We start from the raw sequence: 23,573 nt of genomic DNA, 5'->3' as shown, positions 1-23,573 counted from the left end.
ACTGCCAGGAGAAAGTGAGGAGTGCCCTTTTTTTTTTTTTACTGGCTGCCAATAAAAATATTGATGGTTGGCAACACTTGTACGTCAGTTAACTTTTTATTTTTGATTAACAGTGGAACTATAAGTAATCCAGCACTTGATTGACAGCGGGTTTATGAACTAGGATTACACACACAGTTGCACAATTATGGTTTTCTGCTGCAAGGTTAACTAACATTCTCATGGCAATAGGGTATTTTGCATTTTGACTTATAAGGTTGTATTGCGCTCAAAGGGATTAAATCATATCTAAACCACAAAAACAAAAAATGTAATATATATTACAGCATGCCAGTGTTTGGAGGTGGTGGCTGCAATCATTTTTAATCAGGCTAAGAACATTTTCAGGAAGTATAGAAAATACCTGCTGATCTTGCTAGAAGTCCGATAAATCCACCAGGTAATGGGGACGAGCAAAGGCAGACATGTTTGAAGTCCATCCATGGTGACAACCATGGCCCCTTCCAGGTACAATAGAGAAAAGAGTGTAGCAATGAAAGAACATGAAGTATGTTATCTGCAGGATCACCAGGTAAAAATTAAGGAGAAAAAAGAAAACAAACGCAGCCACTACATCTGATGACTGGTAAACTGCAATAGATTACATTTTTGTTTTGGGGTTTAGATACACTCTTAAGGTGTAGTATACAAAGAGCTTGAGAGCTTGTTTCTTGTGCAGGGCTTACCTCCGAAGGAGCCGCTTGATGTGTTCTGTCCTTGTACACACAACTCTGTGAACAGCGCTGTACTCCGGACACACCTGTCTGTGCTTAGGATATGGATGAAAACATCTGTGCGTACAAATACCATCAAACACAGCAACACACATAAACCAGAATTTGACATAGATCTGTTTAGGTATATATTGCAAAGGAATACACGCAAAATACACCAAACCAAAGAATTAGTGACTTATTGAAAGGAATAAAATATGAAATGCCCAACATAAAAAGTCTGTGTATAAATTGTTGCAGAAAAGGAAAAACAAATCCCTAAAAAAACCTCTTCAATTGTGATCTACCATCAGTAAAGAGAGACTAATAACTGCTTACAAGATGGACATGACTCTAATATTATAAAGAGTCACATCACGGTGATTATAAATCCATACAGGTCCTCATACACATTCTCCCGGGATCTCTCTCTGGAAATTATCTCTTGAATGCCAGGGCATATCTCCACTGTTGCCGCCAGGTGAGAGGCTCATATATGTACCCAAAAGAGAGAATAGTATGCTCCACATAGTGTGAAAACCGTAAAACTTAAATCAAGTATAGATAGAATTACACTGTTAATAGTTTAAAACAGAAAATCTGAATATATTGCCCTTCCGGTGGAACGCGATGAAGTCACAGCAGGCTCAGCCCTATGAATTTTGACATAGGTGATGTCTTCTGGGGTATATTGGTTTTTAACAACGCTGTCTTGTTTTAACCACTTGCTTACTGGGCCAATTCTGACACTTCTCTCATATATGTAAACATCTGTGTTTTTTTTGCTAGAAAATTACTTAGAACCCCCAAACATATTCTATATATTTTAGCAGAGGCCCTAGAGAATAAAATAGCAGTCGTTGCAATTTTTTATGTCACACTGTATTTGCGCAGCGATTTTTTCGAACGCAATTTAAAAAAAAAAAAAAAAATGACACTTTAATGAATTAAAGAAAAAAAACAAAATGTATAACCCAGTTTTTATGTACAATATGAAAGATTATGTTACACTGAGTAAATAGATACCAAACATGTCATGCTTTACAATTGTGCACTCTTGTGGAATGGTGCCAAACTTTAAACATTTCTACAGGTTACCAGTTGCAGAGGAGATCTAGTGCTAGAATGATTGCTCTCGCTCTGACGTTCATGGTGATACCTCACACATATTGTTTGAACACTGTTTACCTGTGGGTGTGGGTGTAAGCCAGGGAACCCCTCCTGCCACCTTCTAAAAGTGATCCAGCGGCTCAGATCACTTTTAGTAGTTAGAGAATCGTTGGCTGGAAAGAAACAATACCGGGGTTATGGCATATTGCTGCAGCCATAACCCCGGTATTCCACTTCCTACCAATGACGTCTTGTGACTATGGCCCGGTAAGGAAGTGGGTAAACTATTGTTGGGGTCATTTTTTCTATCTTTAGAGGTAGAGATCCTAGGAGAACGTGTATGAGGACCTGTATGCATTTCTAATCAAGCATGATATGAATCTTTATAATAGTCTTGTCCATCTGGTAAGCAGTTATTAGCCTCTCTTTACTGGTGGTGGATCACAACTGAAGAGGTCTTTTGAGGATTCATTTTTCCTTTTCCGCAACAATTTTTACACAGACTTTTTATGTTGGAAGTTTCATTTTTTATTAATTTCAATAAGTCACTAATTCTTTGGTTTGGTGTATTTAGAGCAACACATTTTGTGTATCTGCTTAGTGCTATGTCAAATCTCATTGTGTGCTTGCTGCTTTTGGTAATTTAATTTAGTTTTTTGTTTCACATGCGCAGCAATCACTTTTTGCTTTTGACTATTGTAATTGGTATGAGTAAGGGGAGGTCATGCAGATATATATCAACAATGAAGGATTATACTGAATTGGTTAATGTGTCAAAAGTTACAACATTGCAGGTAACAGATCAAACATCAGCAAACAGTAATTTTGTAGTAATTAACCGAGATAACTAGTAGGTTGCAAATAATGAACACATAATAGTCCACCTCTTTTTTTTTTTTTAACCTACATGGGATAACCTAAGAGGGTGGAGATGACCTATAGATGGTTACCACAGCAACAGTCAGTGGTCCACATGTTCTAAACCTTCTGCTGGCCAGCTTGTTGGGGCTCAGAACTTTGTGTTGTTCTCTAGGTGTCCCTTTAAGAGTTTGTGCATGCAAAGGTTGGTATTACCCTATCAGTGGTTACACTGGAGTTGTGATTGGTGTGTAGGTGCAGGTCCCCCTCTGTTCTATAGGTGGCCCTGTGCCATTATTACAGATAGAATGCAGTCTGTTAGGGGAATCGTCCCCTTAGGGACTCCATGGGTTTCCAGCTCTGATTGGACACCGCAAGCTTTTGAGAGCTGCGGCAGCCTACTCCGTGTGGGACTTTACATAATGGTATCCACACCATTTGAATATGCCTGGAGCAAGTGGTGGTTCAGGGATAGAGACCCTGCAGGTGGCAGAAAGTGCATAGTAAAGTGAAAGGTTCCTGTTGAGTAGGGTCAACTCAGGGACAACACCTGTCTGGAGGAAATATGAGGTCCTTCCCAGCAGTATTATAGTGCCATTCTGGTATGCCACAAGCCACCATCTCTCCAGTGGAAGCTGTCCCCTGATAATACAGGCCCAAGCCTGGTGATGGTATATAAATAACAACTACTATATTGCCCTATATCAGTGCCTACAAATAACTGTCTATATTCATTACCGGTAACCTGTATGCAATATACAAAATAAATTATAACATCAAGAATTGTGTGTGTGGTCTTGTGTGGTCTGTCTCTGAGGACCCGAGGCAGGGGCTGGAGCTGCTGTGATCATCTTCAACGCTGGAATTATCGGGTTCAGGTAAGTAAAAGGGGGGGTCTGGGGGGGCTGCTGCAGTACAGGAGGTTTTTCACCTTAATGCATAGAATGCATTAAGGTGAAAAACCTCAAGACTTTACAACTCCTTTAACCTTCGTACAGGAGTCCAGCTGAATATCAGGCAGGGAATCAGCAGATTCCAGCTGGACAACAAGCAGGAAATCATCATTGTCTAATTGGGCAGCCGGCAAGGAATCAGCAGAGCCTGGCTGGGACAGTCTACTATATATATATATATATATATATATATATATATATATATATATATATATGTTAAATGTAGCCATGTGCTAAGATATTTTTTTTAAAGTGGGTTTCCGGCTTAGTAAAAAGTCAGAAAAATAACACAAAGCAGAAGATAGGAAGAAATCACTAGCTGATCAGTGCCCATACAGCCAGTACAGCAGTCGGGCCATTAGCTCACCTTTTTGTTTTTCTAAAAAGGTAAACTAACCCTTTAAGTGTGCTAAGTGCTTGACATTTTTTATTTGCCCTTTTGCTCTTACAAAGCAGCATTTACTAGCATTTGGTTTTACTGCTCAAGGTTGCAAAATTTATAATTATGAATTTTCAGAACCCTAAAGCCATAGTTGATCCAGAGGAAGGTAAACAACCCTGATATAGTTATATAGGACTTCCTTACTGACCCCTACTAAGGAGATCGGTTACTCTCCTGGATCCACAATCAACGTTGTTACATTAATAGAATGGGTTGTTGCTTGCTGAACGCAGAGTTTGGCCCAGATGTGTTGCTTTATATTTTTTGATTGCAGAGTTTTGTGGTTTCTCTGTAGAACAGAGTACAATATACTTGGCAGAGCAGGGTAACAGGCTTGGCGGTTTCTATCAAAAGTCTAGAACAGGGTACAAAACTTGAATGCTTCTTGTTCCTATGGAGCTAAGGAATGAAGGCATCTGCTAGAATGTCCTGGTGTGCCTGAAAAATATAAAAAAAGGTGTAAGTTATGGTTGTTACCGTGCTTGCTGGCATGTGTTTTTAAGTTGCACTTAATGCATTTTGTGCAGGTGTTCCAGTGCATTTTGTTACTCCTTTCTCTTTTTTGTAATGTATGCTATTACTATACACTGAAGAAAAATCCACCATTTCCTATCCAAATCAACTGCTTGTGTGAACAAGCCCATAGCCTAGGTTCACACTTACTTTATGCGGTGCGATTTGATGAGGTTTTTAGTGCAATTTCAAGGATAATGTCCAGTGCAACTTTATGGGGGTGATCCTAATGCAATTTGGATACAGCTGCGATTCTATCTCGCTCTCTGGAAATCAGCTCAGAAAGACACTATAGCCTGTTAGAAATCTCACTGGAATCGCTTAGTCTATGTGCTTTCTATGCAGTTTCCATTAGACTATATCGAAAATCACAATGCACCACACCAAACACGCACAGGACCCTTTTTAAAACCGCATTGCGTTCGGACTGCATATATGTGAATGGCCACCAAAGAAAGTCATGTTATTTCACTTGTCATTTGATTCTATGCATTCTGGAAAGCATACGAAATTGCATCAGTGTGAACCAGGGCTTACTGGTTCGATTGGCCAGGGAGTCTTAGGACTTTTTAAAATAAAAATTGGCGTGGGGTTCCCCTTAAAATCTATACCAGACTCAAAGGGCCTGGCGGGGGCCCAAGCTGTTTTTTTTTCTGAATTTTCTATTGCCGGCATTCTTTTGTTTCCATTTCAGCTCTCAGCGGGAAAGCCTGCCGACAGCTGATGAGTCATCGTTTTGTTAAGAACATGGTGGCTGGCCCACGCCTTAACAACCGGCTATTCTTCACACATAATTTGAATTGGTCAATCATCTTTTGACCGATCTGAATTTGAATTGTTTTTGTTTTTCATTTTGCAAAATTATATATATATATATATATTTATATAATTTTTTAAATTATTTATGGATTTTTTTTTTTTTTCGTTACAACAGGATTCCAAGTTCAGGATTCACAGCGGAAGTAATGTAACTGCACTAATTCCATCTGATACAGCCATAATGGCTTTAAGTCAGGAGAACAGAACATTTTGGATGGATTCTTACATGATGCCTTTTCTAATCAGGTAAAATTTCTACTTTCCTCGCATGTACTCTGGAAGGTGGTGGGACCATTCCTATTCCCATATATCCATAAGTAACTGCCCTGCACTGCTAGTAATCTTTGTGCCTAAATTAAAAAACAAAAATGTAGTATACTGCAGCTTACCAGTCCTTAGAAATGGTGATTTGCATAAGTTTGTTTTTTTTCAGGCTAAGGACATTTTTGGCAAGTACAAGCAGTCTCCGAGTTACCAACGACTCCTACTTACAAATGGCCTCAAATGCCGGCCACTTGTGCTCCACACGGGTCCTGGATACCTTTCGAGCACTTCCGAACACATCCCACACTGCCGTACTATGCCTCAGATAACATAACAAGCGCCCGAAACATCCCACATCCATGCACAGGCGGCAGTTACACTTACGAACGCAGTGTTCCGACCGGAAGTTACACTTACTAATGCAGTGTTGCAACTTATGAACAACTTGGACTTACGAACAAACCTATTGTGTTCGTAACTCGAGGACTGCCTGTACACTAAACAGCTATTGCTCTCGTCAGAATTGTCATAAGTGTCCTTGTCACCTACTGTGAGCTGACAAGATAGCAGAAGCAATGTTTTCTCACTTTTGTTAACTACTAGTCACATCAGTCTGCTGTGTAATGGAGATAAACAAAAGGTAGACATGTCTGAAGTCCAGCCTGTGTGACCACCATGCATAACATCAGGTTTGCCATGCTAACAGTGAATTCAATCCAATATGACAATCTAAGAAAAGTCTAGTACATATAAATCAAAAAGTGAGTGCCATGTGATAGAATTGTTCGTAATGACACAGCATGAAAATTCCAAGTCTAAAAGTTCCAATTTCATATAAGCCCAGCAAGTGGGTCCAATGTATAAATATACTGTAGATGACAATTCAATTAAATTAATTAAAAGAACGGGAATGCTAGTCACTCACAAAGGGCCCCTGATGACATCCATTGTGACAAAACGCATAGGTCAGAGTTAATGCTCGTGGCGTCATCACGCACGCCAGGGTGGTTGGATTGGATCCCGGGACCAGTATTCTTTTACATATATGCTTTATAATTTACTTTGTGAGAAACAGACTAGCATTCCCTTTCTTTTAGTAAATTTACAATATAGTTTTACGCTAGGTGTTTTAAAAAAAAAAAAAAATTAATGTTATGATTTAAGCAATCTTTACCAATATTTGCAAGTCTAACCATGAGGAGGAAAGGAGTGAATGGCTTCCATCTCAGATGATACTTTATTCATACAGCGTTTTTGACTCTTTTTGATTAAGAGTCCATAATTTCTGGTAAGAAGCCATTTTTTACCCAATGGTGGAGGCACACTTGGATGATTCACCTTTTGGATTGTCATCTATATTTATACATTGGACACACTTGCTGGGCTTATATGAAATTGGAACTTTTACACTTGGAATTTTCATGCTGTGTCATTATGGACTGTTCTATCACAGGGGACTCACTTTTTGATTTATATGTACTAGACTTTTTTTAGGTTGACATAGTGAATTGGATTCACTGTTAATGCAGCAAACCTGCTTTTATTCATGCTATTTACAATTCTATCAGATTAGGGTTTTTTTGCCAAATGCTTGTTCTGTTTGATCTACCAGCACAATAATTTTTGTTTTTAGTTGGGTGACAACCATAACTACTTGCATAAATACAATACCATACCATAGATATAAAGTAGTGAGTGTAGACATGAAGGGACAGGAAGCATGTGATTCCAAGTGAAAAAAGTAGGAAAAAAAATATATTTTTCTTTTTACTCAGATTTTATTTTGAAATTTTTAACAACAAATATATAAAAAGAAAACAAAACTTAGATTTAAACACAAAATTGATTTGACAAATAAGGCAATAGCATCAACAGTACAATTAGTTGGTTATTTTCTAACCTTCCAAAAGTATTCAGAAAAAGAAATATCCAAGAGCAACCGTTATTATACTATATTATTAACAGAAATGTTTTTCCTATGACAGGTTAGCCCATGCTAAAAAAAAAAATAAGCAAGAGCCAAGCATTCCCTCTTTTTATGTAAGCTTAGATTAGAACATGGGGCATCTATCCATTTTTTCCATATTTTTTCAAATGTCCGAGAAGCATTATATATTGAGCATAAGTCTATTTTCCAAACCCGGTCCCTGAGGGTAGGAGGATTGAGTGAAACCCACCAAGAGACTATTAACTTATGGGCCACTGCCTCATCATGTTCCAAATTGTTGGAATTTCTATACTCAAGGAAACATAAGATGGGATCTGGAGCCAGCATAGTATCATATACAGAATTTATCACATCTATCACATGCCGCCAATATCAGTGTAATTTTGGACATCTCCAGAACAGATGTAAACAAGAATCAGGAGATTAAGCACATCTTACACAATCAGAGTTTTCTTTCCTGTCTACCCTATACAGCAGCTCAGGAGAACAGTAGGCCTCCTCCTATATAGGATAAAAAGTTGGGTCACTCTATGGGTCAGAGATGTTGAAACCAGCTGTACGTTCTTCATTATTCGATCCCATATATCCCCTAGGGCCACATCAACGTCCATCTCCCATTTTTGCCTGCATGGAATTGGAAATTTTAGGAAGCAGTTCAGATACAGTAACCGTTGCGTATAGACTTTAGAGATGAGACCCTTGGTATTATTTGCTTGGACTATACTGTCCAAAATAGATACTGAATGGAAAAGAACAGTCAGGGCCAGACCTTGGGTCTTCAAAGCATGTCTTAATTGTAGTTATTGAAAAAACACCTCTGATCCAAACCAGTCCACACAGAGGAAAAAGAAAACGAATGCAGCCACCAAATCTAAGGTCTGGTAAGCTGCATTATTACATTTTGTTTTTGGGTTTAGGTAGCTTTTAACCTAAATCTACTATGCAAAAGCGCTTTAAATTAGGCTTGGTTTTTACTAGTGTCTTTTTTGCTTCTAATTATTGTAATGTATGTGACCATTACAGAGCACACTTTCTTCAGGAAGCTTACATATCGGATCAGCTAAAACAGCATGCAAACCAGGAGCTTGCTACCTTGGATCCCAGAACCAAATGGGAGATACAAATTATTGATGGGGTAACTACTTTACTTTTCTGTATGTACACCATTTGTTTTATACTAGAAGGCACATAACAAAGTATCAAGAACATTAACCCACAGCAACCAATCAGGGTTCAGCCGACACCTGCAAACTGAAATCTGAATTAAAGCTGTATGCTCCTGCACTTACTTTCAACATTATTTTTTATCTTAATAAATTCAATTTATTGTTTATTGTTAGCTTAAAATGTATCTAAATGCCAACTTTTTTTTTGGAAAGAATATGGAAGGGTTAGAACCCCCAGCCTGGTTTTTAATGCTGTCTGTGTCCCAACTGAAGAGCTCTCTCCTTTCTTTTTGTCCCAGTGACCATTGACATTGAGGCCTGAGTTAACATCTATGCATTTTTTATTGCTTTTAACATAGTTTCCTATGGATGTGGTTCACTTCTGTGCGTTTAATGGAAAGGGATTTTTTTCTGGTTTTTGGTTCCATACACTGCAATGGATCAAAAATGTGTATTGAAAAATGCAAAATGCACCTGGAATATGCAAACTGCAACCTGCATAGGTGTGAATCAGGCCTGAGACAGAAAGTTAGGGAGAATCTAAATTTGTCAGTTGTTACTGGAACCAAAATAGATCAAAAAAATCTTTCCCTGGGGACAACTGTCTGAGAGAGGATTTATCTTACTTTAAAGAGATCTCACTTCCTATTGTGTCTTGAGACTGGCAGTAAATTAACCCACTTCAAAGGTACACAGACAGCAAAAAAAAACAGGGATTTTATCTATTCTCTAAACTATCCAAATTTAAAAAAAAAGAAGTTTTGGCTGTGGATATATTTTAACCTCATTATTGTAAAGTGGCTTTATTTTTCTGACACAGACGGCATTACCCCCAACTTTATGGCTTGAATTTGAAGGATCTTCTTACTTTATTTTTTAGAATCTAACAGTTAATAACGTGAGTGTTATCAACCAAGATATTCCAGCCTCAAATGGATTTATTTTCATTGTTGAACAGGTTAGTAATAAAATCTGGAATCGTAGCAGATTGCAGTTCATTAAATGAATCACTGAATTTGAGAATGCATTGATTTAGTCAGTCTACCTATATCGGTTGTTCATTAACCCTTTCCTTACCAGGAGACATTGATGCTTCAATACCAAGGCCAAATTTAGCAGCATTTCTATGTGTTGATTATGACTATAACTTTATGACTAATTTGCCTACCTACATTTTTCACTTCTTTTATAGACATGGCTTTTTGGTACTTTGTTTTAATAAATACCTGGCTTTTATTTTTTATAAGCTGAAAAATGGACAAAAATTTAGAAAAAAACGCAATTTATACTTCATCAGCATATAATTCACTTTTAATTTTTTTTTTTTTTAATGAATGGTCTGCATTTCACTTGAACAACCACAGCAGGTTGACCTGCTTCTTCCAAAGTGCCTCTCTGTGTGCAAAAAACAACAGTTGGTTTTTGGTTTGTTTGTAAATAATGCCATGTGATTACTATGGTTGTCTGTCATATTGATCATGCTGATTAATTTCTGACTGCTGTATCTGACAGGGCTGCTATGACAGAACTAATGGCTGTTGTATCTGGCAGTATGGGACAATAGTTTGCCATGTACATATTCTCAGTATAAGGCATTGTGTTGAGTAATGTGGCAGGTGACCCTGCTTCAGCAAAAACTTTTCATTTTGTTCTAGGTCCAGTGGGGCGTTATTAGAACTTCAGTTTTTTTATTGCTGTCTGTGTCCTTAGTAGGGATGTTTCCTTTCGCTTTGTGTCCCAGTAGGAGACTCAGAAGAACAGGAAGTGAAAGGAAGGGATTTCTCTAGTTGGACACATTACCCTCATTTGTTATGCTGGTGTTACTAAGACAAATAGCGGGAATATCCTCAATGGAATCAGACAGTAATAAAAACCTCATAGATTTTTTTAAGACTTCCCTAAACTATCATTCCTAAAAACAACCTGGCTTGATTTGGAATTTAAGATCCATGTATCAGTGTGTATTTACTAGCTTTGAAAAATGATCCTGGAATATTTGTGGCTCTAACCAATTAGAGAAAAGTTAGGAATTTGGAGCCTTTGTTATACAACTCTGTTATGCACACTCAAGAACTGGGAAAAACTGGGGGACATTTTTCAATCCTAACATAAGGCAAAGCAATGCTAAATAGGAGCAGCGAGATGCATAGTGAGACAGATTTATTACAAGGTTACAGCCTCATGAATCCACTTTTGGCAACTCTAATGTTGTCTTTGTGGCTAAATAAAACCTGATCCTGACCACTTCTTTATTATGTGTCTGATCACAGAGAAAATCTGTGTTTGTGCTTTGCAAGCTGTCGCACATGGCTGCCCAGGAATACAAGTACACAGGTCTGTAAACCTGTCATAGAGGTTTTGCTGAAGGAGATGCAGCCTTATGTGCGACTAATTGTTTTGCTAATTTGTTTTATAAATATCCCCAATGTGTATTAAAAACACAAGGTCAGGCATCAGGAACAGTCATATCTCAAGAGGCCTCACCATTCACTCTCTGCTATCCTCAAACAAATGAATTATAGCCAAATATTGGGACAAATATACAGCTTACATATGTTAGAATGCTTCTAAAGGCAGGGAATGCATTAAAGAGGAAGTAAACCCTGGTGGGTTTTCTTCCTTTCTTCTTTCCGGCAAAGTAAAGGCATAATGTGCTAGTATGCACACTAGCACATTATGTGACACTTACCTGCAAACAAAGCTCATGTCATCCCCGCTGCAGGCAGCATCCATTTTCGCCCGCCTTCCTTCCAGGGCCGCGGAATCCGGCTGGGTGACTGGCCGGAGGCACGTGACATCATCGGCGCAGTATACCGTAAATATCTCCTAAATGGCGCACATTTAGGAGATGTCTACATTACCTATAGATAAGCCTTATTCTAGGCTTACCTATAGGTACAACTTACACAGGGAGGTTTACAACCTCTTTAGGGTAAAAAATGTCCCAGTAGTTGCATCACCCCCCCCCCCCCCCCCAATCTCCCTATATACGTACCTGAGTCCTATCTCGATCCAGCGCTGTGCCCATCTACAGCAGTACTGTTCTCTGTTCCTCTCCTCACAGGACACCAAGGCTGCTGCTGTCAATCAAATCCTGTGAGGAGAGAGCAGGGGTGTGGCCAAGTTGTGCTGTGTGTGTCTATGAATGCCCACAGCAGGGCTCGGGAGCGTGCCTGCACGTGTGCCCCCATAGCACACTATGGGTTCAGGTTCAGGGCTGCTCTGTGTAATACCATTGCACAGAGCAGGTAAGTATACCATGTTTATTAATTTAGGGGAAAAAATTAAGCCTTTGCAACCGCTTTAAGCTTGTGCAGTTATAATAATTTAGATTTTAAGCTGGCAATACATCGAATGAATTTCGGTTGTTTCCTGCTGAATCAGTCAGAAATTCGATCCATAGGTGATCCTGCTGGAAACACCCATATCAACAAACTTTGATCTGAATATTAAAGGAGCCGAGCAGAAAATTTTTGGCCAAACAGTGACTTCTGCCAATCACGTGCATTCTCTGTTTAGTTATTCTAACAGCCACAGTGCACCAGCTGTCAGAATACAATAGCTGGCAGGGGAGATTTGTCCATCTGCACTTGTGTAGTGTGGATGGAGAAATCTGTAGGATTCCTGCAGACTGAATGAAAGAAATCTGTGTGTATGGCCAGCTTAAATATTCAAATTCTCACATAATGTCTTATTATTAATATATATATATATATATATATATATATATATATATATATATATATATTAGTTAAGTCTTATATATCTTTATAAATAAAAAGAAAAGTAAAATAAAAAGCTAGTTGCTTGACTACCATACTGACCAATGGCTTGAATTAATGACTTCTCATATGTATGCAGCAAGTGAAATCAGAACTCATCAGTGGCACAGCGTGGGGGGCAGACGGTCTGTTTTCCCCGGGCACAACATTTGGAGACCTTACTGAATCAGCTGTACATCCCCGTCTGTCCCTTAGCATAGACTCCATGATCTAGACATGGCGGGCTTCTCCCCGACACACTGCAGCAACAGAGTCGCTACCATCCTGACAACGGAAGTCCCACACTCCAGCTTACAGTGTAATCTGTGTACATGGGAAGCGGGACGAGGCATGGGTTTTTGGGCAGAGCATGTATTAGGAAGAGGGCAAGGCGGGTTTCCCAGGAAGGCACAGTTTTCATAACACAAGTCTCTCTCTCTCTCTTTTCTGGAAAGGTGAGAGCTGTGAAGAGTGGGGGATATTCGAATTGTTGGGGATCAGAATTTGTGAAGATTGAAGGGAGGGTTTGCAAAGAGGTGGAAGCTGTGATGAGGGTGGAATGGGATTTGTGCAGAGGCAAGAGCTGTGAAGTATAGTGGGGGGGATTTGTGAAGAGTGGGGTCAGAATTTGTGAAGAGTGGGGGGGGTTGCAAAGAGGTGGAAGCTGTGGAGAGTGTGGGGGAAAGAGAGAGTTGTGGAGAGGTGAGAGCTGTGAAGAATGTGGGTGGTGGTGGGGGGGGGGGGGGTTTGTGAAGAGGTGAGAATTGTGAAAAGGTGTTTGGGGGGAATTTCTAAAGAGTGGAGGGGGGAGATTTGTAATAAGAGAGGAGGGAAATCGGCATAATTATAAGAAGTTTCCCTCTATAACAGGTATTTATTGTCATTCTTTCCAGCCAGCCTATAACCATGGCGTAATTGGGGTTATTAGCTGGCCACTCTGCTGTAAGTAAGTTAAGGTTAGGGGGTGCAAATTACTTGTCTTGCCCGGGTGCTGACAACCCACACTACACCACTGACTCCTGGTGTCCAGCATGCCAGCCCAGGAACATGGAATTTCAAGAGACCAACAACGGATGACAAAACTAACTAGGCATGGTTAAAGGAAATCTGAGAGAAATATTTAGGCTCATGTTTCTTTTATGACAGGATCACTTTAACCACACCACTGTTTAGTTATTTCCTGAATACAGCAAACCCTTGGTGACACATATGGGGCAAGAATGTTTTACCATAACTGCTAAATACAGTACTGTGATATATACAGTATTTTACTTTACCATCAGATCTATGAATTCATTATAGAATGAGTTGAAATTCAAATACAGCAATACCCTGGTTTGCAAGCATAGTTTTTTCCAGAAATATGCTTGTTATCCAAAGCAACTATATATCAAAGCGAATTTCCCCATAAGAAATAAAGGAAACGCAGATGATTCATTCCACAACCATTTATTCATATAAAAATTATTACAGCAATACAAAATACAGTATAATGTGTACTGTAAAAATAAAACAAATTAACCTGCACTTTGCCTTTGAAAAAAAGAAGGATCACAGTTTTAATGTAAAAAAAAAAAAAAAAAAAAAAGATTTACACCCACAATGTTTAGGAGTCTGGTGTTTATCCATGTAAAGCCGCTGGTGTATACAGTAAAGCCGCTGCTGTATATGTACAGTAAAGCCGCGGGTGTACAGTATACAGTACTGTATGTGGCCAGAGGTTCGGGGGCGCTGGTGGCTCCCAGCGCTTCCTGGAAAACTTGGAGACACTTGGGAACTGTTGACATCACTTCCGGGTGCTCTGAACGCACGTTACGCCCGCCCCACCCAGCTGGAAGTGTCTCCGAGTTCTCCAGGAAGCGCTGGGAGCCACCAGTGCCCCCGGACCTCTGGCCACATACAATACTGTATACACCAGCGGGTTTACTGTATACAACAGCGGCTTTACATGGATGAGCACCAGACTCTGTGGTTGTAAACCCTTTACAATCACTTTTTGCTACAGGTAAGCCTTTAATAAGACTTACCTATAGCTACCCCGGATATCTCCTAAAGCTGCACAGTTTAGGAGATATCCCCTGTATCTGCACGTGCCGACGTCTTCGGCACATGCGCAATGAAGCAACGGCTCGTACGTGTTGTTGGTTCAGTTAGACTCTGTCGTTACCGTCATCGCGGCTCAGGCCAATCACTGCTGTGTGGAGGGGGGCATGTCTCTTCCCTCCAATCAGCTCTTAGGCCTCTTGCACACTGCAGCTTGGAAAAGCTCAGTACAGCTTATTTTTTTACTGAGCTAAAATTTAGCCCATTCATTGTAATGTGCCTATGCACACCAGCACGTAAACAAGCGCTGTGTGTTCTTCAGTAAAAAAAAAAAAATAGAAAAATCTGCACTTTTGGTCAGTAAATTACTCCTATAAACATGCAAATACGCGTAAGTGCGCTCAAATACGCGCGATTGAAAACAAGAAAAATAGCCCTGGGACTTTAAATGAGGTGAGAGAGGTTTAGCCAATGTCCACAGCGAACACTGAGACAAAATCAATTTATTCATTTCAAAATGTTATGTAACGGAGCGGTAAAAACAATGATTGTGAGTTACCAGGCATAATAGCCAATGTACACAACACAGATGAACGTAAATATACAAAGATTTATTACAAATGTTATACATCAATGAGCAACAATAAAACTTGAAAGTTGCTGGGTCAGTAAATACACATACAAAATAAGATAAAATGTACATACATGTGGACAGGGAAGTATGTGAACATAATGCAGACATCAATAATACCCAGCATGTACCGGCATAAAACAAGCATCAATAAAGCCCTATGCATTTCGCAAGACCCTGCTCGCTTCTTCAGGGGCGGATGCATGAATGTTGTATCTGCAATGTAAGTGATAAGATCAATAAATGTATGTGGTTGGTAAATGGGGGCAGATGGAATGATTGGCAAGAGAGGCCTGATGCAGAGACCTCATACTTACCGAAATCTGAAATGAATCGCCAAACGCTGGATATCAAGATGGCAGCAGTGTGATGCATCCAGCTCGGGAGCTGAGGAGGCGGAACAAAACAAAGGCCACAATAGGGGAACATCCGGAGGATCAGCACGGTCTGGATAGGGGTATTTCTCACTGCGGTCTCCACTTAGCCCCTTAAAATTGTGTCTGGAAAATGTCTGCAAGGATGCATATATATCAGAGGGCATCATAAATGCAAAATGAGCTTATTGTATAGGGTTCTAAGCTTTAATTTATATATACATAAAGATGTAAGTAAGTGAATTAAGCTTATAAGAGTATCTTGGTATGAACAAACTAACTGAGATATGGAATATAGTAAATGCATGAATGCATGATTATAAAACTGGTATGGGCAGAGATACTACGGGGCAATGTAGAATGATATAGTATTACATGTGTATAAAAACAATGTAACAGACCCAATAGATGTCAGGAAAGTAAAAAAGTTGTACCTCAATGGAGTGAAAAACATCCAATGGTTGTCAGTTCGTTCTTAGAGATGTGACCGCACTATCCAATCGTCAAGTTGTGAATCAGAATCCCAGCCGTGCTGAACGTCCAGATATACCCACAAGACCCTGAGGGCTACGCCCCCAGCGTCATGTACGGGCGGTGACACATGGGCATCCAAAAGACATCCACCATCAAAGGGGGTGCACAGATGCAACAACCACCCAACCGTCCGGGATGACCCACACAGCCCACACCTGAGTTACCTCAGGGAGACGTCAATGTATGGGCGTGGAAAACATGGCGCCGATGTGCAGGTGGCCACCCCCGTCAACAGACAGGAGAGGACAGCAAGAGATCAGGAACAGAGCTCCCCTATGCACATCGCAGCCCCCGAGCTGGATGGAAACCACTGCCACAAAAGACAAACAGAGAAAGGGGAATAGCTCAGCCCAGCAAGGCCCCCTGGGAGCAGTATGCAAATATAACTGGCCAAATGGTGATAATACACTAGATGTAATATGGACAAAGGCTAATGGTAACAACAGACCAGTGTGTGGGCTGAATGGGTGTCTTCCACCCGGGTTCAATCAAAAAAGGAAGATTAAGGTCTGGTGTGACCCCTCTGACACCTCCATCCCTAATAGTGCACAAAAAAACAAGAAAAATAGCCCTTTAGCCAATGTCCACAGCGAACACTGAGACAAAATCAATTTATTCATTTCAAAATGTGCACAAATGTGCGCCAATGGCCATTATTTACAATCTGCAGAAGAAGAACGCGGGAATAAGCTTGCGTGCAATTGCGTGAATTTGTGCGAATGCATATGCGCGAAAAAACGCGCAATTACATAAAAGAAGGCTGAAAAAGTAGATGCTCAAACAGGAGTATCATGTGAAAAAGGCCTTATGCCGTGTACACACGACCGGACATTTCGACCGGACTGGTCCGACGGAACGAATCTGTCGGACAATCCGATCGTGTGTGGGCTTGATCGGACCTTCAGCTGACTTTTTCTGTCGAAAATCAGATGGATTTTAGATTTAGAACATGTTTCAAATCTTTCCGACGGACTCGAGTCCGATCGAAAAATCCGTTCGTCTGTATGCTAGTCCGACAGACAAAAAACAACGCTAGGACAGCTATTGGCTACTGGCTATCAACTTCCTTATTCTAGTCCCTTCATACGTCATCACGTTCAAACAACCGGACTTTCGAACGGACTTTAGTCAGTGTGTGTGCAAGTCCGGTCATTCGCAAGTCCGTCGGAAAGACCGTCGGACGTTTGATGCTGAAAAGTCCGCCCGTGTGTACACAGCATTAGACCTGTGCTCACTGAGCTCTGCAGAGTGTAACTTCAGCTCTCCACCCCCTTTTTTCTGAACTCTCTAACAAACTAATAAATTCAACACTTTGAACATCTGTAGAGCAGAGAAACGGGTACAACTTATGTAGGAGAATTTGTTCTATTTCTGTGTCTCACCTGAGGATAGCCTCTTTACTAGGTATATGTAAGGTTTTACAACCACTTTAACCACTTGCTGACCACCCTATAGCAGTTTTACTGCTACAGGGTGGCTACTGTGTGCAGGATCACATATATACACGTAAACCTGCACTTCCAGGTAGCGGGCACGAATGAGCGCTGCCGGCGGCTCGCCTCCACTCGCTTATCGGCGGGTACAGTGGACTCATGTAAACAAGGCAGATTGCTGTTCTGTCAGTAGGGAAGACACAGATCCTGTGTTCCTACAAAGCACAGACAAGGATCTATATCTTCCCCTAGTAAAAGCACCTCCCACACTGTACAAAAACACAGGCTAGGCACACCGTTAACCCTTGAATGCCCCTGATGTTAACCCCTTTCCAGACAGTGACATTAGTACAGTGACAGTGCATATGTTTAGCAGTGATCATTGGCTCCCAAAAAAGTGTTAAAAGTGTCAGTGTCCGCTTTGTCCACCATAATATTTTAGTCCCGCTATAAGTCAATGTTCGCCGGCATTACTGGTAAAGAAAAAAAAATTCCATAAATATATCCCATAGTTTGTAGACGCTGTAACGTTTGTGCAAACCAATCATTACACGCATATTTGGATTTTTTTTAACAAAAATATGTAGCAGATTACATATTGGCCTAAATTGATGAAGAAATTAGATTTTTTATTTTTTTCTTATTGGATATGTTTTCTAGCAGAAAGTTAAATTTTTATTTTTTTTTCAAAATTGTCATTCTTTTTTTGTTTATAGTGCAAAAAATAAAAAAAAAACACAGAGGTGATCAAATACAATCACAAGTAAATTGGTGGACGGAAAAACACATACATTTTATTTGGGTAGAGTGTCGCACGACTGAGCAATTTTCAGTTAAAATAACGCAGTGCCGTATCGCAAAAATGGTCTGGTCATGAAGGGGGGTAAATCTTCTGGAGCTGAAGTGGTTAAGTGAATAACTCTACACCAAGTTCACTACATGCATTTATACATGCTGATTTCAGTAGTTTACTTCACGGACAATTGTCCCCATCAGCTAGATACACATTTTGAAATTAAAAAGTGTATTGTCAAGTGATACTTTTTATTGTAGCAATATGGAGGCTCAGGCTGATTTTATATATATATATATATATATATATATATATATATATATATATATATATATATATATATATATATATATATATATATATATTACACAGAAATCAAAGTGGTTTTGTCTACCTAAACTGAGGTAGAAAAATGACAGCTGAAATTGAATTGCTTTGTAGGGGTATCCCCCCTTTCTTCTTTCTCAAGCTTTCACAAGAAAGACCCCATAAATGTAAAGTGTATATCTGTGCAAACAAAAAACAAAGAACATTTCGTACATTTCTGAAATACATTGTTGTTTTCTTGGCACATCAGTGCAACTGGGGCTTTTCTAAAGAGGCATGGGGAAATGTGCATATGTTACACTATAATATGAATGCACATAGTAGGAATGTATTTTTATCGATGACTTTTGATGCCTAAGATTTTATAATGAAACTATTTTGTCCTCTCAGGTTTTAATACCGCCATTAGGAAATATACCGCCAAGGAAACCAGGACTGTTGAAAAAATTAGAGCAAGTTCCAGCATGGGAAGGATTTAAACTAGAGATCCAGGTAAGTCAATTTCTACCCTGGGCAGAAAGGAAAATGAAAGCAGAACTAAAGAATGAAAAAAAAAACAAAAAAACATTTCAAACAGACAGGCTTCTTTTTGCCAAAAAGACATGCAATCTCTCTTCTGAAATAAAATACACTTACCGTAACTGCCTGTTTGTAATCCTCTGCAAAATGTACAAAGAGCTGCGTATGTGCAGCTTCATTTATATTTCCGGCACAACGCAGTGTGCCGCATTGAAAGATTCCCATGTACACTATATTGTCAAAATTATTGGGACGCCTGCCTTTGCACACACATGAACTTTAATGGCATCCCAGTATTAGTCCGTATGGTTCATTATTGAGTTGGCCCACACTTTGCAGCTATAACAGCTTCAACTCTCTGGGAAGGTTGTCCACAAGGTTTAGGAGTGTGTCTATGGGAGTGTTTAACCATTCTTCCAGAAGAGCATTTGTGAAGTCAGGCACCGATGTCTGATGAGAAGGCCTGGCTCGCAGTCTCCGCTCTAATTCATCCCAAAGGTGTTGTATCGAGTTCAGGTCAGGACGCCATGCAGGCCAGTCAAGTTCCTCCCCCTCAAACTCGATCATCCATGTCTTTATGGACCTTGTTTTTTGCACTGGTGAGTGTTCTTGTTGGAACAGGAAGAAGCCATCCCCAAATGATTCCCACAAAGTTGGGAGCATGAAATTGTCCAAAATGTCTTGGTATGCTGATGCTTTAAGAGTTCCCTTTACTGGAACTAGGGGGCCAAGCCCATCCCTGAAAATCAACCCCACACCATAACCCCCCTCCACCAAATGATTTGGACCAGTGCACAAAGCAAGGTCCATAAAGACATGGATGAGCGAGTTTGGGGTGGAGGAACTTGACTGGCCTGCACAGAGTCCTGACCTCAACCCGATAGAACATCTTTGGGATGCATTAGAGTAGAGACCTTGAGCCAGGCCTTCTCGTCCAACATCGGTGCCTGACCTCACAAATGCTCTTCTGAAACAATGGTCAAACATTTCCATAGACACACTCCTAAACCTTGTGGACAGCCTTCTCAGAAGAGTTGAAGCTGTTATAGCTGCAAAGGGTGGCCCAACTCAATATGGAATCCTACAGACTAAGACTGGGGAGCCATTAAAGTTCATGTGTGTGTAAAGGCAGGTGCCCCAATACTTTTGACAATATAGTGTACATCAACCCACACCAGCCACTCAAGAAGGCCAAAGATCAGCACACAGAAGAAGCCAGGTGAGGGATCTCGTGGGCTGTAGATCATTGCAGAATAGGTCAGTGTTTCTAACTTTAGTTCCACTTTAAGTGTGTAATGCCGTGTACACATGGGCGGACTTTTCAGCATCAAAGGTCCGACAGTCTTTCCGATGGACTTTCAACGGACTTTTGATGGACTTCTGACGGACTTTCGAATGAACGGACTTGCCTACACACGATCACACCAAAGTCTGACGGATTCGTACGTGATGACGTACGACCGGACTAAAATAAGGAAGTTGATAGCCAATAGCTCCCCTAGCGTGGGTTTTCGTCCGTCGGACTAGCATACAGACGAGCGGATTTTTCAACCGGACTCGAGTCCGTTGGAAAGATTTGAAACATGTTCCAAATCTAAAGTCCGTCTGATTTACGACCAAAAAAGTCCGCTGCAGGTCCGACGAAGTCCACACACGGTTGGTCGGATTCGTCCCGTCGGACCAGTCCGGATGAGAAGTCCACCCATGTGTACACGGCATTAGAGAATACAAAAAGATGTTGCACAAAATGTAAGGCCAAGGTTTTGCACAATTCATATAACCAAGAAAGAAGACATAATAAACAGATGGTGGAAAGATGGTAGAATTATTTCTTACATTTATATGCTGCAAAAATTTTACTACCTTATCTATTGTATAATGTTAGAATTAAAAATACAGATACTCCTCGTTTACCGACCACTCAGACTTATGACCAGCTCTCTCCACCTGAACAACGCGTACATCATTGTATTGTACAGTACAGAATTTTCAATTGTGTTCTGTACTTATGCAAATTAAAACAATGTTATTGAGCTGGAGTTTTATGTTTAGAGCTTTTTTCACAATACAGTACAGTAGTTAAGAATGCCTAAAATATTGATTACTTGCGATTCCTCATTTAACGACCTGGTTGTTGGAACGGAACCTGGTCGTTAAGTGACGAGTACCTGTAGTTACATTTTAACCAATATGTGAAGCATTTTATCGTTTTAACTTGCGCTGATGTCCGTTCACTTATATTTTGAAGTCTGTTGACATACATTTTGGATGTCTGTTGACGTGCGCAGCATTATGGTGTGAATAGGACACACTGGAAATTATTGTTTTTCAGATGTCCTTTCGTTGGTCTGCATTTTACAGCTGCTCTAAAACGCAGATCAACGCACTGGTGTGAATTGGCCCTTACGATATAAAGGCAAAACTTTTTTTTCCGTTTTGGATAGAGTGGAGAGGGGTTAGAACCCGTTTTTACTGCTGTCTGTGTTTTTGGTTGTCCCCAGAAAGGTAATGGAGGGGAAATCTTCCAAAGGAGACACTAGTTCTGGTGACCTGGGGACCCCTTAATTTGCAGGGATTTCCTCTCACTTGTTTGCCTATGGGACAGAAAGTGAAGGGAAAGCTCTGAAATGGGACACAGATGGGCAAACAAAATTTGACAGGAGTTATAACCCTCCCTTGCCCTATCCAAAATAAAAATAAAAGTTTTGCCTAAAGTTCTACTTTAACTTCGCAGCTGTATGCAAACAGCCCAAAGAAGTAGATGCAGACAGAGCAGCTGCATGGATACAGTCCTGTCAAAATTTGAAATGCGGGCAGGAGCGGTGCACAGATTTGAATGCAGACACTTTGGGCATGGGCGTCTGCAGAATATTTTCAGGGGGAGGCATCATTTTAAGGTCACCCTATCTCCGCCCCTTTTTGACAATGTCATGAAGGGGAGGGGCTTAGTCATTATCACATAAAGCACAGGCCAGGCCAGGGTCCCCCATATAGATCTCCCTTTAGAGCAGGCCAGGGCAGGTCCCCCAAAGAATAGATCCCCATTTACTTAGTCTTCTTACTCTTACCTTTTTTTCATCACTCCGCATTACATGGTGGGCACAGCACATTACACGGTGGACACTGTACATTACACAGTGGGCACACCACACTACATTACATATGGGTACACCAAACCACATGACATGGTGGGCACAGCACATTACACAGAGGGCACACTACTCCACATTACATGGTGGGCACTGTACAGAACAGCAGATGACATTGTGGGCACAGCACACTACACGGAGGGCACACCACTCTGCATTACATGGCAGGCACGGCACATTACACGGTGAGCACACCGCATGTGGGCACAGTACATGATGGTCACTGCTCTGCACATGGTGGGCACAGTACATCACATTGTGGTCACTGCACTGCATATGGTGGACACAATACATCACATGGTGGTCACTGCACTGCACATGGTGGGCACAATCTATGTGTGCAGATCTTGTGATAGGAGCCAGGCAGCACTGACTGCTTCAGCTCCCCTCCTCTGCCTCAGCTCAATGCGCCCTCACTGCACTCGATGTACTCGCTTCCAGGGGGGGCACTTGACCCCCCCCTTGCCCCCCCCCCCCCCCCTTGCAGACGCCTATGACTTTGGGGTTGATTTACTAAAACTGGAGAGTGCAAAATCTGGTGCAGCGGTGCATGGTACCAATCAACTTCAATTTGTTCAATTAAGCTTTGACGAAAAACAAAAATCTAGAAGCTAATTGGTTTCTATGCAGAGTTGCACAATATTTTGCAAATTTTAGTAAATCAACCCGTGTGGATCCATGCACTCGCTCCCGCCAGGCATATCAAATTTTGAAATTTGACTGTGTCTGTGCAGCTGCCGTATCTGCACCCAGGGCTGCTATTAGGCCATAAGGGGCCCCATGATTTCTATCTGACAGGATAGGCTCCTCCTTTGCTCCCCAAATCCCATGTCTGCTTACCTCTGCCCCCAAACCCCTTTATTTTTAGCCTCTGCACCCCAAATCCCACCTCTGGTAACCCCTGCCCCCCAACCCCTCCTCTACTTACCTCTGCCCCCCTAATCCCTCCTCTACTAACCTCTGCCCCTCCTAAACCCCATCCTCTACTAACCTCTGCACTCCAACCCCCCCTTCTCATTCAACTCTGCACCTCAAACACTGCACCTCAAACCCCCCCTTTTTCTTTTCCTCTACATGTTCCCTATGCTCACCTTTGCACACAATCCCCCCCCCCCCGCTTTTCTTTGTACCCATGGTGCACCATTCACTATGTACCTCTGCACCCTACCTCTCCCAAACAATAA

General features: G+C 40.9%; 1 protein-coding gene across 2 annotated transcripts in view; it reads left to right on the top strand.

The window, feature by feature from the left end:
• The window catches only part of STAB1 (stabilin 1), a 508,133-nt gene that overhangs the window by 220,095 nt on the left and 264,465 nt on the right, over positions 1-23,573 (top strand). For both annotated transcript variants that reach the window (XM_073592448.1, XM_073592449.1), the window contains 4 exons: positions 5,563-5,693; positions 8,683-8,794; positions 9,706-9,783; positions 19,112-19,213. In XM_073592448.1, the coding sequence (XP_073448549.1) occupies positions 5,563-5,693; positions 8,683-8,794; positions 9,706-9,783; positions 19,112-19,213 (423 nt within the window). The remainder of the gene's footprint in view (positions 1-5,562; positions 5,694-8,682; positions 8,795-9,705; positions 9,784-19,111; positions 19,214-23,573) is intronic.

The sequence above is a fragment of the Aquarana catesbeiana genome, linkage group LG07, assembly GCF_042186555.1.
Source record: "Aquarana catesbeiana isolate 2022-GZ linkage group LG07, ASM4218655v1, whole genome shotgun sequence".
NCBI lineage: Eukaryota > Metazoa > Chordata > Amphibia > Anura > Ranidae > Aquarana > Aquarana catesbeiana.
This window is presented reverse-complemented; position numbering and strand designations above follow the sequence as displayed.